Genomic DNA, 14,484 nt, shown 5'->3' with positions numbered 1-14,484 from the left:
ATAACCAAAAAAATAAAAAATAAGAAAGCAATTCTTGATAATCAAAAGAAAATAAACCGTCAAAAAATAAAAATAAAGTATACGCATCCAAGAGTTTTTACAAAATCATACCACTTCACGGCATGACACTTAAAGATATGTATATACACATATATATGCATGTATATGTTTGTGTAAATACATATACTTATACATATATAAATTCCTCTGACTATAATACTTGTGGTACTTTAAACTATTTCCTACTGTTTATAAATCCTGATAATCACAATGAACAGAATGATAGCTCTTACAAAACTGTCCTCAAATACAGACCCTTTTTAACAAATAGGAGTGCTGTTTTGAATGAAGTCAAGCCTGGGAATGTTTATTGGGTCAAAGGGTCTGTACATGAAACTTTCTAGTTAAATACCAAAGGAGTTAACAGCCCACCTTCTACAGGAATGATCCCTTTTTGAATTTTGCCTTTTTGCAGGTCCTAATTTATTGGGCCCTTGCATTGCTTCACTCCCTTGGTGAGGCTGCCTCACGCTTGGGAGGTACTTGCCCTGGTAATATGTAGAGGAAAGAAGCTAAGAAGGCCCTATAATTGGCTTTTAGTGTCACTTGATCTTGGCCAAAGATATAAAAATTGCCAGCTCGGTGCACCTGTGCTTTGCATTGAACATTTTATCTATAGGAACTGGAGGTAAACAAAATAAAAGCATTACTTTGCCTAAGCTGTACCTTTCTGTAGGGGCCCTAGTGTATTTTAATGTACAGGGGTGGAGAGCTGGGAAAGAGTTCAGAATGCCCAGTCCTTGCCACCTCTCTCAAACGCTTTACAACCCTGACACATGATTAACAACCATTCTTACCATAATTATTGGCAGTCCGAATTATGTGTTATTTACAGAAAAACGTACAAACTAAGCCTATTTTTTAAATGATGACTTAAATAAATGTTTGGGGAAAAAACCTGCAGGGACATTATTTTGGTATCATATACTTTAGAACATAAACACCTAAATAAAAGATACTTTTTTGTAGAAGAGCAAAAGTGAAGTGTCACTCGTTCTGAGACCTCCTCGTCTGTGAAATTCCACAGTCTCTTTTTATTCATAGATTTTTCCACAGCAAATACTAGCTGAAAGAGAGGAAAACACATCAACTGAATGCAAAATAAAATAAGAAAGAGAGTGCAGAAAAAGACAATTATAATATCCTTAAGCACCCATCTAGCTTTAAAATTCCACGATGCTATCATTAAATTTCCTTTTTCTCAAAAGAAAGAGTGAAACTGATTATTAACCATTTAGATTCCATGTTTAGGGATATACAAAAATTAGGTATTAAATAAAAAAATATAATTCACTGTCATTAATGACCAACTGAACATGATTTGGGGCAACTAACATTTAAGTGAAGTACAGAATAAAGACTTTAAGTAGAATGAGAAGTGACAAGTGATTTTTAACCTATAAAAATGGAGCGTGTCACCCATTTGGCATTTCTTATTTAAATGTCACAAAAGATGTAAGGTAATACATAAGGGCACATAAAATATAGTAATAACATAAATTCTAAGTGAAAAAACATCAGAAAGAGTGACAAAAATCTATGCCACATGTAAGAATTATAAAAATGCATACTTGATATGGGGAGAGGGTTCATAAATTTGGCTCTAAGCTTTCTAAAAATAATGTGCACAGAGAAACCCAATCAGTTCCCTAATTCGCACGGTCCAGAAGCTAAACAACTGATCAGAAGAGGCATAACTTTCTTAATAATGATATCAAAAGAAATTTCTTCAAAGACAATATTATGTAATATAACAAACAAAGTTCTTAGCAATGACCTTATGGGAGACAATGACAAGTTTTATAAGGTTACTTCATATACTGTCCCTCAGTGCAGGTCAATGGAAACAAAGTTAGATAATTAAAACGCTACAATTTCTGAAATAGGGCATTTCTAAAATTTTACATGCTTCTTAGAAACGAAAGAGATACAAAAAGCAAGAGGAAGGAGGATCTACTGCATCTCTCTAGCACTGAGCCCACATTCAACCCAACCACAAGAGGATGCACAGCCAATGCTATCAAATACACATGGATATAGATTACATTTCAAAATGCCAAATAGGATGAACGATTGTGAAAGAGGTACATTTATTTAAAATGGTAAAAATGGCAGAAGGTTGAATAACTTGCCAGGGGAGGGATTATCACCATTTTCTTCCTTTACCTCCATAAGTACAAATATCAAAGGTTTGAAGGTGGGATATTTGATGGCAGAGAATGTTACAAAACTGGAAGAATCTGTAGCACCTGGATTCTTAGCTGTACACTTTTTTACTAGAAAAAGGTTTGGGGGGATTCTGTGGGGTTTTGCACTTCTCAAGATAATGAGGTCTCCTTCTCTCTTGGGGTGGAAAATAACTTTTGAAGGCTTATTTGGATCTTGAGTACTAAAAGAGATGAAAACTGGCTGCACAGAGTTTGCTTTAGGTTTGGGCTTAAGGGGAAACAGCTTGTGGACCCTCACATTTACTTGTAAACCATGTTACCCAAATAACTGACATAGGAATTAAACAAAAAGCAGGGGATTCATAATAGATACTCGGTCCAGAAATAAAGAATAAGTATCTGACTGTCGTTATTTTATGTCTTACTCTCAGGATCCTGAGAGAATTGAAGAGGTGAAGAATTGCAAAACCTATTAATTTCATATTACAGCAATCACTTGGAACTAAATGGAAGGTCTAGCAGAATACTGCTACTGCACAAGAAAAATTGTTAAACCATTATAACTTGTTTCACAATAGTAAAAAATTATCTTTAAAATAACGACTATTTTAAAAATATGTAGCTTTGGTTGAAAATATAAATACTGACATGTATTACACTCAAGATACCAAGCAATTGGGTGGAAAAAGCTGTTTCAACATAATCCCAGCATAGAGAATTAATCTAAATATGCCTAGGATCACTGTATACAAGTATAATCAATTAAGATATAACTTTAAGAATTTTTGATATTTCAGACTTACTCTATGTAGGATATTTTGAAATTCATTTCCCATTTCTAAAGTTGTAATAATAAATACTCCAAGAACTAAAAGTCCCCCTGGTAGCATTCTGGATACCTAAAAACAGAAATATAGTATTAGCTAACAAAAGCATTTGACATCATATGCAATCTTTTGTGTTTGAGAAGCTAAATATTAAATCAGCAAATGCCTACCTAGTACCAACTATATGCAAAGCATTGAAGTAGGGGCTTTGAAAAAACTGGTTAAAATATTGAGAAATGGGGACTTCCCCGGTGGCACAGTGGTTAAGAATCCGCCTGCCAATTCAGGGGACACTGGTTCGAGCCCTGGTCTGGGAAGATCCCACATGCCACAGAGCTACTAAGCCTGTGCGCCACTACTACTGAGCCTGCGCTCTAGAGCCTACAAGCCACAATTACTGAGCCCACGTGCCACAACTACTGAAGCCCGTGCGCCTAGAGGCCGTGCTCTGCAACAAGAGAAGCCACCGCAATGAGAAGCCTGAGCACCACAATGAAGTGTAGCCCCCGCTCGTCGCAACTAGAGAAAGCCCGTGCACAGCAACAAAGACCCAACACAGCCAAAATGGATGAAAACCAAGACGAATGGGGTGTTATTATGCACACAATCTTCCTAGAGTGTTCTTAACTTTTTACCTGAAAACTACTTTATAAATAAAACCATTTAGTAATGACACTCTTTAGCTACATCAATAAATAAACTCCTTTCTCCTAAGATCGAAAACTAAAATATCTCCTAAATTTTTCAATGGCTTCCACTATCAGCTAAATAAAATACAAATTTTTATCTTAGACTGGTATTGCAGACTCTCTAAAATCTGGCTGATCTGATATTCAGAGCCTCATTTGATACTACTGCCCACGAAATATTCAAGCATCAATCACAAACTTCTCACTGTTCTCCACATATATGGCTAGGCTTTCTAACTCTATACCTTTACTCAGGCTGCTCACTCAGCCTGAAAAGACTTTCTCTTACACGTCTACATGTCTGAACTCTACTGAATACCTCGAAGTCAGCTTGAGGAAGCTGCCTTCCCTGATCCTTTGATCTCCAAACTCCTGCAGGACCTCAGTGTAGTTTTCCCATGGAGCTTATCACATGAACGCGTACTATGGTTATGTCTGAACCTTACTAGTTGATCTGGGAGCTCCTTAATGGAAGAAGTTAATTCTCAACTACCTTTGTATCCCTATAATATTCAGCAGAGTCTGGGATTTGAGCAGAGGGGGTCCAACTTGAAACTCCATTGTTTCCTATTGTTTAGATTTACCTCAATTTTTAAAGCCTTCTTATTGATATTGGGCATTTAATATTATTTCCAATTTTTCTGTACCTTAAAATAATATTGGTTAAAAATCCTAGCAAGTTTCTGTGTTCACAGGATTATTTGCTTATAATAAATCTCCTGAGGTGGGTAACTAGGTTAAAGGGTCATACATATTTTTAAGGATTTTGACACATCCTACCAGTTTGTCCTGCATAATATCTGTGATTTTCCTTCCACATCATTGTGGCTAGTTCCTAGTGCCACATGTATTCCTTTCTACCATCTATACTCATAGTGCTCTGGTTACCTTTTATGTATTTAATATATGAGCAAACTGATCACAAAGTTAAGTCTTCAGAAAATTAGATACCATGGTCTAACCCCTAATATATTTGCATTATGTCTGCTGGTGGTTCCCTCTGATTTCATAAATTCTATTTACTACAGTGACACAAGCTTGACATACATAAATAAGGAATAAAGCTTTCATACTTAGCATGGGGAACTTGCACATCTTTTCAAAATCATCAACAAATAAAATTAACCATTTCTTTCTAGAGGCAAAAAGATTATCTACTTTACTACATAAGTTTTATGTTTGTGTGTATAGATGTATATAGACTAGACATAGATATAGATATAGGTATGTAATTTTACAGAAAGCCAAAAGCAAAATTAGAGTAGAAAGTTATTTACAAACCATTGGAAATTTAAGTTTAAAATATTTAATATTTCATTAGAAGTTGGTATTAAATATTTATTGCATTTTTCAAAAATATAACTACATACTACCCCCCCATCACAAATGCAGATAAACATGTGTGTGTGTTTGAAGATTTAAAGATAATTGGAGAAGGAAATAATTTTATTTTTACCTAACTTTAACATACTTTATTCCATTCAATAACTACTTTTAAGTGAATTTACTCATCATTCCCTCTGACTCACCCCAAATCTGTTTCCTCTTCGTGTAATGGCAACGCCATCTTCCTAGACCCAGGCTAAAAACAAAATCTCAATAATTTTTAGCAACTCTCTCACAATCTCTTTTTACTGCCAATCTACTTGGTCACTGAATCATCTTAATACTAGCTCTTTCTCTGAAATGTTTTGGCAATGAGGTTTTAGCCCACTGCTTTAGTTTGCTTATTTATCCATTCACTTATCCAATATTTTGGAGTTCTCATCATAAACCATGGGAACACTATGCTTGGCACTAAGGATACGGCCATAAACAAAACAGCCGTGACCCTGTCCTCAGGAAGCTTAGAGTCTAGTGACTAGCTCATGTCACCTTTTTTTTTTTTTTAATTAATTAATTTTATTTTATTTATTTTTGGCTGTGTTGGGTCTTCGTTTCTGTGCGAGGGCTTTCTCCAGCTGCGGCGAGCGGGGGCCACTCTTCATCGCGGTGCGCGGGCCTCTCACTATCGCGGCCTCTCTAGTTGCGGAGCACAGGCTCCAGACGCGCAAGCTCAGTAGTTGTGGCTCACGGGCCTTGTCGCTCCGCGGCATGTGGGATCTTCCCAGACCAGGGCTCGAACCCGTGTCCCCTGCATTGGCAGGCAGATTCTCAACCACTGCGCCACCAGGGAAGCCCTCATGTCACCTTTTTTTGAACTATTACTGTAACTGTATATTTTCTGCTCTCTCTCTCTCCAATCCCTCTACTCTCCATTTACACTGTACCAAGGCACTGCAATTACTTTCTCAATTATTGGCAGGATTATTTCTCAATCCTTCTCAAAATAGGGAGCTCTGAAAGTCTACCATAGAGCTACTGGCTCCAAAAGAACTCCTTCCTTCCTAGAATGACACTTCAAAACCATCCATAAACTGGCCCCATACAGTCTTATGTCTAAAAGCATTCTTTTATATACACCATGCTTCAATTATACCCAATTGTGTGCTATTCTAACATACCTTTAAATTTCATGCCTTTGGGTCATTTATCCACTGTCCTTTGTGCATTCAATGTGCTCCCTGACTTCTACTAGCAAAGTCCTATTCATCTTTCAAGTTCAGAGCCTTCTGTGAAGCTGTTTGAATCCAACCTTTGACAGATATTTAATCATTCCCCACTCTATATTCCTATAGTACTGTCCTATTTTTATTCACTTCTCTTACAATTTGTTTTGGTAATAATGTCTTTCACTTTGCTTAAAATATAAATTCTAAGGACATTAAAGAAAAATTTAACCATCATTTTATTTCCTCAGTACCTGATTTAAGTCTTTAAAACAATCTGACCAGCAACAATGTTACCAATAACTAATATTATTTTAAAATAAGGAAAAATTGGAAATAAGGTAAATGACCAATAACAGGATATAGGTTAAAAAACACAACAGATAAAAGTTAACAATGGAAAAGCATAGTGTACAAGATCAAAGGCTTTCAAGTCACACCGCCTGGGTTCAAATCCCAGTTTCACTACCTATTACACTAATCTTGGGTGGATTACTTAACTTCAAGTAAGAAAATGCTTTTTTAAAAACTAGATGCAAGTAATCAATAAATAAAAAATATACTCATGGATGAAACAGAGCAGAAAATACTTCTATTTTTGATATACTACCCAAGTTTTGAAAACTTAAGAACGAGTACTCTGAAATCCTAGTCTAGTAACCTGAGGATAACGTACTTTTATTTTGTTAGTCAATAAACACAAACTTAACTATATAAAGAAACAAACATGATGACCTGGTTGGCATGTTCTGTGGCCCATTCTTCATCCAAGTTATCCAACTTAGCTTTGGAATGTTTGGAGCTCTCATCTTGTTCCTCTTTGGGTGGCGTTCTGGTGGCAAGAATCACGTAATCCTTTTGTGAAGAACACTTAAAAACAAATTAGAAAAGCTTATTAGGGTGATAACTGACTGAGGAATGCAAAGCCCTTATGACATGCAAAAACTGAGCAATATTTATAGCAGCTTAAATTGTTTATACCTGTATTATACCAGAATCTACAGAGTAAACAATTTTCATGGATAGCCTTACAACATTTTCCTCACATGTTATTTATCTTTTAATATATTTAATACCAGCTCCTTATTTATTTGGGCAACCTGAATGTGAATCATGCAGTGGTCCTTAAAAATGGCTTACTGGAACAGATTAGACAGTTCAACAAATATACAAACCCAATAAAATAAAGCAACAAATGACCTTGTGCATCTTACTTTCATAAAAACAATGATAGTGGGGAACGTGTTCATGTGTGTCCACAGAAAAACAAAGGTGAAGTGATATTAGATTTATGTTCCTCAGTTTTAATAGCAATTAAATGCTAACCAGAAGTGGGAAACCTAAAGATAAATTTAGGGAAAATTTAATAGCTCAGTCTCATTACAGTGAAAATTTCCTATAAAGAAAGAGTAAAAATACAAGTTAGCACAATGTTATCCTCACACATGACCTGAAATTCTAATCGTTAGTGTCATCCTGGAACAGAAAATAAAGGAAGAGAAATTATTTCAATAAAAGTTATTTCCAGAAAGTTACATTGAAATGCACACAAGGAAAAGGTAGGTGCTGATTAAGAAAGCTCTTTCTTTTCATAAAATCTATGATTTTGAAAAGAAAAAGAAACTGACTCTGGGAGTAGGAGACAGGCAAGCCTGAAAGCTTGAGCAGAAGGAAAGAAAAGTGATGAATCCTGGAACAAAGAGAAAGAAGAAGCATGTAGAATACTGAAAGGAATGAAAAGGCAGCATGAAGAGAGATTGGAATTCTCCCTAAATTGTGGGAGACTTATACGTAAGATGGTGATTTTGCTGAACTCTAGAAACAGCCTATGTGCTGTAAGGCAGGTTTGGAAGAGGGTATTTCTCCCTGACCTTTCACCTTTACTGATAACTTCTGTTCCTAGCAAAAAGAACCCCATACTAGATGTTAAGTAACCTGAATCTAAAAGAAGTTCAGATTGTTGCCAGGAGAGGTCGTCTGGCTGTCTAATGAGAAGCCTCAGAGGGTGGTATTACCTGGGTGAACAGTGCAGGGTCTGCCCTCTGTCTTACAAGTTAAGAAATTGGATTTGTGAAAACTCTGAGAATGTACCTGTCTCTCAGGGCTACGCTGACATTACCTAAGATCATTCAGAATGATGCTAAAACTAGAATACCATGAAGGGATGTGAACATGCAAGTCCTCTGCGTGGTGCATTCTTTATAAGTAGGCAACATAGGGCATCAAATTATAAGAGAAAGTAGCTTGGGAATGTGGATAGAATCAGAACAAGTTAATTATCCAATTTGAAGGTTCTAAGCCATCATGTTAAAATATCCAGAAAGAAAACTGCCCCCAGTAGGATTTTATTTGCTATTAGGCCTCAAAATTAATCTTTGGACCAGAGTACACTCTCCCCTAAATAGTGTTTAGATGTATGTAGCCAGTTTGTTTGTGTGACTCTCCTTTTTTCATTTCTGTGTACTGCTGACAAGTCCTCCCTGCTGATTAACACATTCTTTTTTTTTTTTTAATATATTTTTCTTAACCATATTTGCTTATTTATTTATTTTTATTTTATGGCTGTGTTGGGTCTTCGTTTCTGTGCGAGGGCTTTCTCCAGCTGCGGCAAGTGGGGGCCACTCCTCATCGCGGTGCGCGGGCCTCTCACTATTGTGGCCTCTCTTGTTGCGGAGCACAGGCTCCAGACGCGCAGGCTCAGTAATTGTGGCTCACGGGCCTAGTTGCTCCGCGGCATGTGGGATCTTCCCAGACCAGGGCTCGAACCCGTGTCCCCTGCATTGGCAGGCAGATTCTCAACCACTGCGCCACCAGGGAAGTCCCTGATTAACACATTCTCCCTTCAATTATAATAAATCAGTGGGTGCTTACGCTTTTTAAAGTAACTGTCCAAATATCCATTCCATTTTGGTTTGATTTTTGAGCCTTAACTCTAAGAGGGAAATAAAACTTGTGTAATTTCCAAATTTCTCCCAGTCCCTGTCCCTCAATCTCCACTGAATCAATATTAAAAAAAAAAATTCAATAAATGGGTACGATAATATACAATAAAATATATGACCTATATTTGCTACAAGTCTGAAATAAGACAAACTAGAAATAAAATTGTAAAAAGCTACCTTTGTAAAGAATTGGACAACCCGGAATTAAAGATTAAAGGGGTGCAAAAGTCGCTTTGGAAAGACAATAAAACGTGAATAATCTGGTCAGTAGAATTCTAATTCTGCAGTTTCTACCTTATAAGTTACTTTTACATTGTCAAAAGGGAATGTGTTCTGACTTGGGCAAACCTGGGCTACATTCTTCTTTTTCATTCCATCCCTCCATCCCCTAACTTGAATTTATTGTTAAATAGCGTATTTTAACTTTAAATCAACAAATTTGCTTTATCAGTAAATGCATAGGAAAAGATACATACCTGTCCTATTAAAAGACCAGAGACAAAAGCTTTTCCTTGGAGACTGATGTTTGAAAGATACTGGCCGACAGTCTCTTCTACAATGTAGGTTCTTCCCATTATTAAGAACTAATTCAACCTCCTAAATTACAAGAAAAAATACAGAACATTTTTAGGCAAAAAATATAATTTGCAATGTTTTCCTCATGGGGGTAGTATAAAGAGAGAAGTTGTACTACCCTGATACTACCCCACACCTTACAGTGATTGCTTATTCAATAGGGTATTCTTTCTTGCAAAGGTTGAATGTAGCTTCAGAATTCTCAACAGAGTGTTGCAGGAAATGACTACCAATCAACCAGAGTTGACATGAGCGATAAAACCTACTCCCATACCTCAGATAAAGAAGAGAACACTAAACTACTAGTAGCCAACACACCTGATTTCTCATTCAGATCTATTACTCCTTAGTTGTATCATCTTTGGTAATTTACTGCTGAGCCTCACTGTACTCATTTCTAAAACAGAAAAGATGATAATTTCTGAGTTGCTCAATGGGAGGTAAAGGGAATCAAATTCATGTATTCAGTAAGCACACTATAAAGAACCACTATGCACAAGAAATTGTGCCAAGTGGGATGGCACGAAGATGAATAATACTTGGCCTCTGCCCTTGAGGAACTCAGAGTACAGCTGGAATGATGGAAGTAGACAAATAGCAATACAGTAATAACAAACATTTGTAGCGCTTCCATTTTGTGTAAGGCATTGTTCTAAGTACTTAACATATGGTAACATTTAATATTCAGAAAAACCCCCATGAGGTAGGGGATATATATACACCCTTGTTTTATAGATTTAGAAACTGAAACGAAAAAAGGTAACATAACTTGCCCAAGTGACGAAGCTGGTAAGTGGCAAAGGTAGGATTTAACTTCAGGCAGTCTGGCTCTAAAATCCATTTCTTAAATAGGATTCTTAACTACTGTGCTCATACTAAGGAGTCATACCCAGTCTCTCAATTAAACTTTCACTAAGGGGGACTCCTGTTCTGCCCTCTCGCCAGTTTTGGGATGAAAATCAGCATATTCCTCTTACTGGCTCATGCTCCTTTGAGTTTCTATAGCTTAAAATCAAAGATGCTGAATAAAAGAGGTAGGAAATAATAAATGATGATCTCAAGGAGTTCACATTCAGCGTGGGAGAAACAAATGTAAAGACATGATTCCAAAAAGCTATAAAATAGCCACAGAGAGACTGAAGAAACACAGCTGCAGCATTCTGAATAGCGGTAATAGTCACTTAGGTCCTGCAAAAAAATTCCAATCTTATTCAGGACAACAAAGTCCAGGCAACTCTAGATGTGCTGAGGTGGCTTATCTGACATCAGTAAAATAAACTGCCAGTCACAGTGATTTACATTACTCTAAAACTAAAGCCCAGAGAATTGCTTCCAGTCTGAAATGGCCTATTAGATGGTCTTTTTCCAAAGTTCCTGTTTGGTTTTGTCTCAAAATGCATTAAATTTCTTCTTAGCTCTCAGGTTTGCACTTTTTTTTTTTTGGTGAAGTCTAGGACTGCCTGTCTAAATCATTAATGCCTCTAAAAAGTTAAGGGCCTTCCACTTTTACCACCCTAAGGTATGCATTTCTGTGTATTAAACTTTCTTCTACTTCATCATGCTATTCTACTCCTTTTCCTTCTGCCCTAAATAATTCTTAATTCTTACAAGAAATAGCAGTTAACAGTGACTCCAAGGTTATGATATGTAACTTTCTAATCTTACTTTTTCCAAGGTGTCATCTACTAGTCACATTAATGTGTAAGAAACTGAATGCAATAGAAAGATGAAAATCTTTGGGTTATGAAATCTGGTTGACTGTCGTATATTTTTTTTCTTTAGTGCTCCTTCAAAACTTTGAAATGTAGCTAACCATACTTTATAAAGGACACTAATAAAAATGTAGATCTTCTCTTACACAGTTCAATTTTTCCTGAAATGCTGTGTATCAGCAGAAGCTTTGCAAGTTGTCCAAACGCTGACTTGAGACCACTCAACTTCCCTGGACTCTGGTTTCCTAGTCTACAAAATAAAGAATTTGGATCATAGCAGGTCGGAAAACCTAATTTTAGGATTCTCGAAGTCCAAGTACAGAACATCTGCGTTTTCCAAATGGTAGATCAATAATGATAATATTGTGGCCCTAGGACATAATACAGTACTGCACAGACAAGCAACCTTAATTAAAGTGCTTATATAAAATATTTTGGGGGAAAGAAACAACCTTAAGCTCCTTACTGCTAGTCTCAAAGGTCTGCTACTGTGGGAATTGTAGGGAGGATGACATTAGGAATGCTTTATTTTCAATAAAGAATTTAACAAATTCTTTTAGAGGAGTAATCAAACATGAAATAATCTACGGATTCAGCTTAGAAGTCACAGAACTACAATTTGGAAACAAGTAGCTTTGTTATGGTGGCAGGGTGAGAAGTGGTTTTTAAGAAGGAACGTGTTTAACAACTTCCGTTCCAACAGTTTTTCAATTTTAACAATATAAACACAAGGCAACATTTTCTGTAGCGTTACCTTAAAACACAAATAAAAGCTACACTCAAACTCCTCTTGGTTTTTTAAAATCCTCTTCCTGGAAAATAAACCGAGCTCCTTAAATTCCTATTGAATCACTGTTACCAACTCCGCCACCAAAAAACCAAAAAATCTAAGTAAGATAAGTCTCACAACTGGACTTGAGTGTGTCGTACAGGAGTGACCGTCCATATGTTTCCTACACTCTATCCCTTTCTGTCCTCCTTGAAAAGGCAGTTCTCTGTGCCCGAGTGCACACACATCACACACACACACACACACACACACACACACACATTCCACCCTCAGGCTGACTCACCTGTACTCAGACTGTGCACGCGTGGCAGACAACTCAGTCGAACTGTCAGACCACCTGAGAAAGGTGTTTAGAGTGCAAGTACCAGCCTCCAGGGACCAGATTCGTCTCCGGTCCCAATTCCACAGTCAATGAATTCATCAGAAAGCGACGAACTTCCCGCACCTCACTTCCTACTCCACACCCGTGGTCTCTGGAGTCAGGTGGCTCAGATTGATGACGCACGCTGCCCCCCTGCTTTCACCGCAGCGCCTCAGCCAAAGCGACTGCGGTCGTCACCCCGCCCCCTTCCGGGCGCCATTAAGAGCGTGGCGGTAGCCCGGCGTCTGCCGGCCGGCCCTGCTGGGACCGATGCCCTCTAGCGGCCCAGTGTCTAAAAGCCGCCAAAGAGGACGACCCATGGCATCCCGGAGCTATGACGGTAAGGTCGCTCTCCTCTTCAGGGAGGAACGTAGGTTAACGGGTATTATGTGGCGCCACCTCGCGGATAAGTGGTCGCGCGACAGGCAAGGAGAGCCGGGGGGCGGGGAGAAAGGAGGAAGCGGACTTGGTGGTGCGGAATTGGGCTCACGGAAGGGATTGGGAAAAACTACGTTTCCCAGAAGCCTAGGCGGCTAGAAGCGGGTGGAAAAGGGGGCCGGAAAGCGGAGTGCACGACAGGGGTCAGAGGCTGCCTCTGAACTCGTATTCCCAGGGTGCACAGCTTCCGGTGGTTGCGCGCGCACTGCGGACGCGGGCGCTGCGGCGCGTCCGGTGCAGCGGTTAACGCGGGACTCGATTTCCCAGGGTCCCGCCGTGGGAGTCTCCGTCGGGCGGGCGTGCGCGAGCCACCGAGCGAGGTGGCGGAGGCAGCAGCCCACGCTTCTGGGTCCTCTTGGTCTTCGCCTTTCTTCTCCGTTTCTGCTCCGTCGGCCGCTGCCGCCGCCGCGGTCCCCGGCCCGATCGACATGGCGGCGGTGTTGCAGCAAGTCCTGGAACGCACAGAACTGAACAAGCTGCCTAAGTCGGTCCAGAACAAACTTGAGAAGTTCCTTGCTGACCAGCAGTCCGAGATCGATGGCCTCAAGGGGCGGCACGAGAAATTTAAGGTGGAGAGCGGTAAGTGCGACGCTCTTCCCGCCCTTGTTTCTGGGCGCGACCCCAGTGATGGCTGGTCTCCTCCCCTTGCAAGCTCGCCCCGTCCACGGCTTCACTGCTAGCATCGCTTCTCCGGCTCCGTGGACACCATAGGCCTTCTCGTAACTGCTTCCTTCACAGTTTGATACGAAGGAGCCTGTTTGTTTGTTTTTAAAATGTGAATCCACATTGAGTTCCTGTTTTCTTTGTAATTAGGGTGGTCTCATTTAGGGACGCCTAACGTCCGGCAAACAGAAATTGTGAAGATTTGGGTCTGTTTACACCGGGCTAGGGGTCTGCGACTCCTAACTCTTCTAAGCCTAGAGTACCCTGTCTGTATGTTGCACGTTAAATGATAGTAATTTCTGCTCTGTTTTCTAGTCATCTGCCTTCAAAGGCCTATGTCTTTAATGATAACTTTCTGCACTTGTTCTGAGTCTGTCTCGCTCTGGTGCGTTTTGTGTTCACAAAAACGAGTAGGTGCATAAGACAGCGCTGGAAACACAGTGCACGTGCAGTAAATGTTTAATGTATCCGACTTCTTTCTAAAAGTTGGAGTTTGATAGAAAATATGTTAAGACCTTATAAATACCTGTAGTAGTAGACCCTCAGATAAGAAAGTTCCTCACAATGGTGACTTGAATATCGTTGAAGAAAGATTAAGAGCATAGTAATTACCATTAGTAAAATACAAACCGTCTGTTGTGTGTCTTGGTTTACCAGGTTGTGTGTCTTGGTTTACCAGGTTTTTTTGGTGGGGGGGGCGGTGCGGGAC

The 14,484-nt window shown here is 39.0% G+C and overlaps 2 protein-coding genes across 5 annotated transcripts in view; one reads left to right on the top strand and one right to left on the bottom strand.

Annotated features, from left to right (window-relative positions):
* The window catches only part of ODR4 (odr-4 GPCR localization factor homolog), a 38,106-nt gene extending 25,325 nt beyond the window's left edge, over window positions 1-12,781 (bottom strand). For both annotated transcript variants that reach the window (XR_011073647.1, XM_068541428.1), the window contains exons 1-5: window positions 12,597-12,781; window positions 9,712-9,832; window positions 7,029-7,163; window positions 3,032-3,127; window positions 1,020-1,126 (exon numbers count right to left, since the gene is read on the bottom strand). Coding sequence is in view for 1 of the 2 variants with exons in the window: in XM_068541428.1 (XP_068397529.1) it covers window positions 1,020-1,126; window positions 3,032-3,127; window positions 7,029-7,163; window positions 9,712-9,810 (437 nt within the window). In the remaining variant the exon portion in view is untranslated. The remainder of the gene's footprint in view (window positions 1-1,019; window positions 1,127-3,031; window positions 3,128-7,028; window positions 7,164-9,711; window positions 9,833-12,596) is intronic.
* A 110-nt stretch (window positions 12,782-12,891) lies between these two features.
* TPR (translocated promoter region, nuclear basket protein) overlaps window positions 12,892-14,484 on the top strand; it is a 73,287-nt gene continuing 71,694 nt past the window's right edge. For all 3 annotated transcript variants that reach the window (XM_068541426.1, XM_068541424.1, XM_068541423.1), the window contains exons 1-2: window positions 12,892-13,014; window positions 13,380-13,691. In XM_068541426.1, the coding sequence (XP_068397527.1) occupies window positions 12,945-13,014; window positions 13,380-13,691 (382 nt within the window). In that variant the 5' untranslated portion in view covers window positions 12,892-12,944. The remainder of the gene's footprint in view (window positions 13,015-13,379; window positions 13,692-14,484) is intronic.

This window comes from Eschrichtius robustus, chromosome 3 (assembly GCF_028021215.1).
Source record: "Eschrichtius robustus isolate mEscRob2 chromosome 3, mEscRob2.pri, whole genome shotgun sequence".
In the NCBI taxonomy this organism is placed as follows: Eukaryota; Metazoa; Chordata; class Mammalia; order Artiodactyla; family Eschrichtiidae; genus Eschrichtius; species Eschrichtius robustus.
This window is presented reverse-complemented; position numbering and strand designations above follow the sequence as displayed.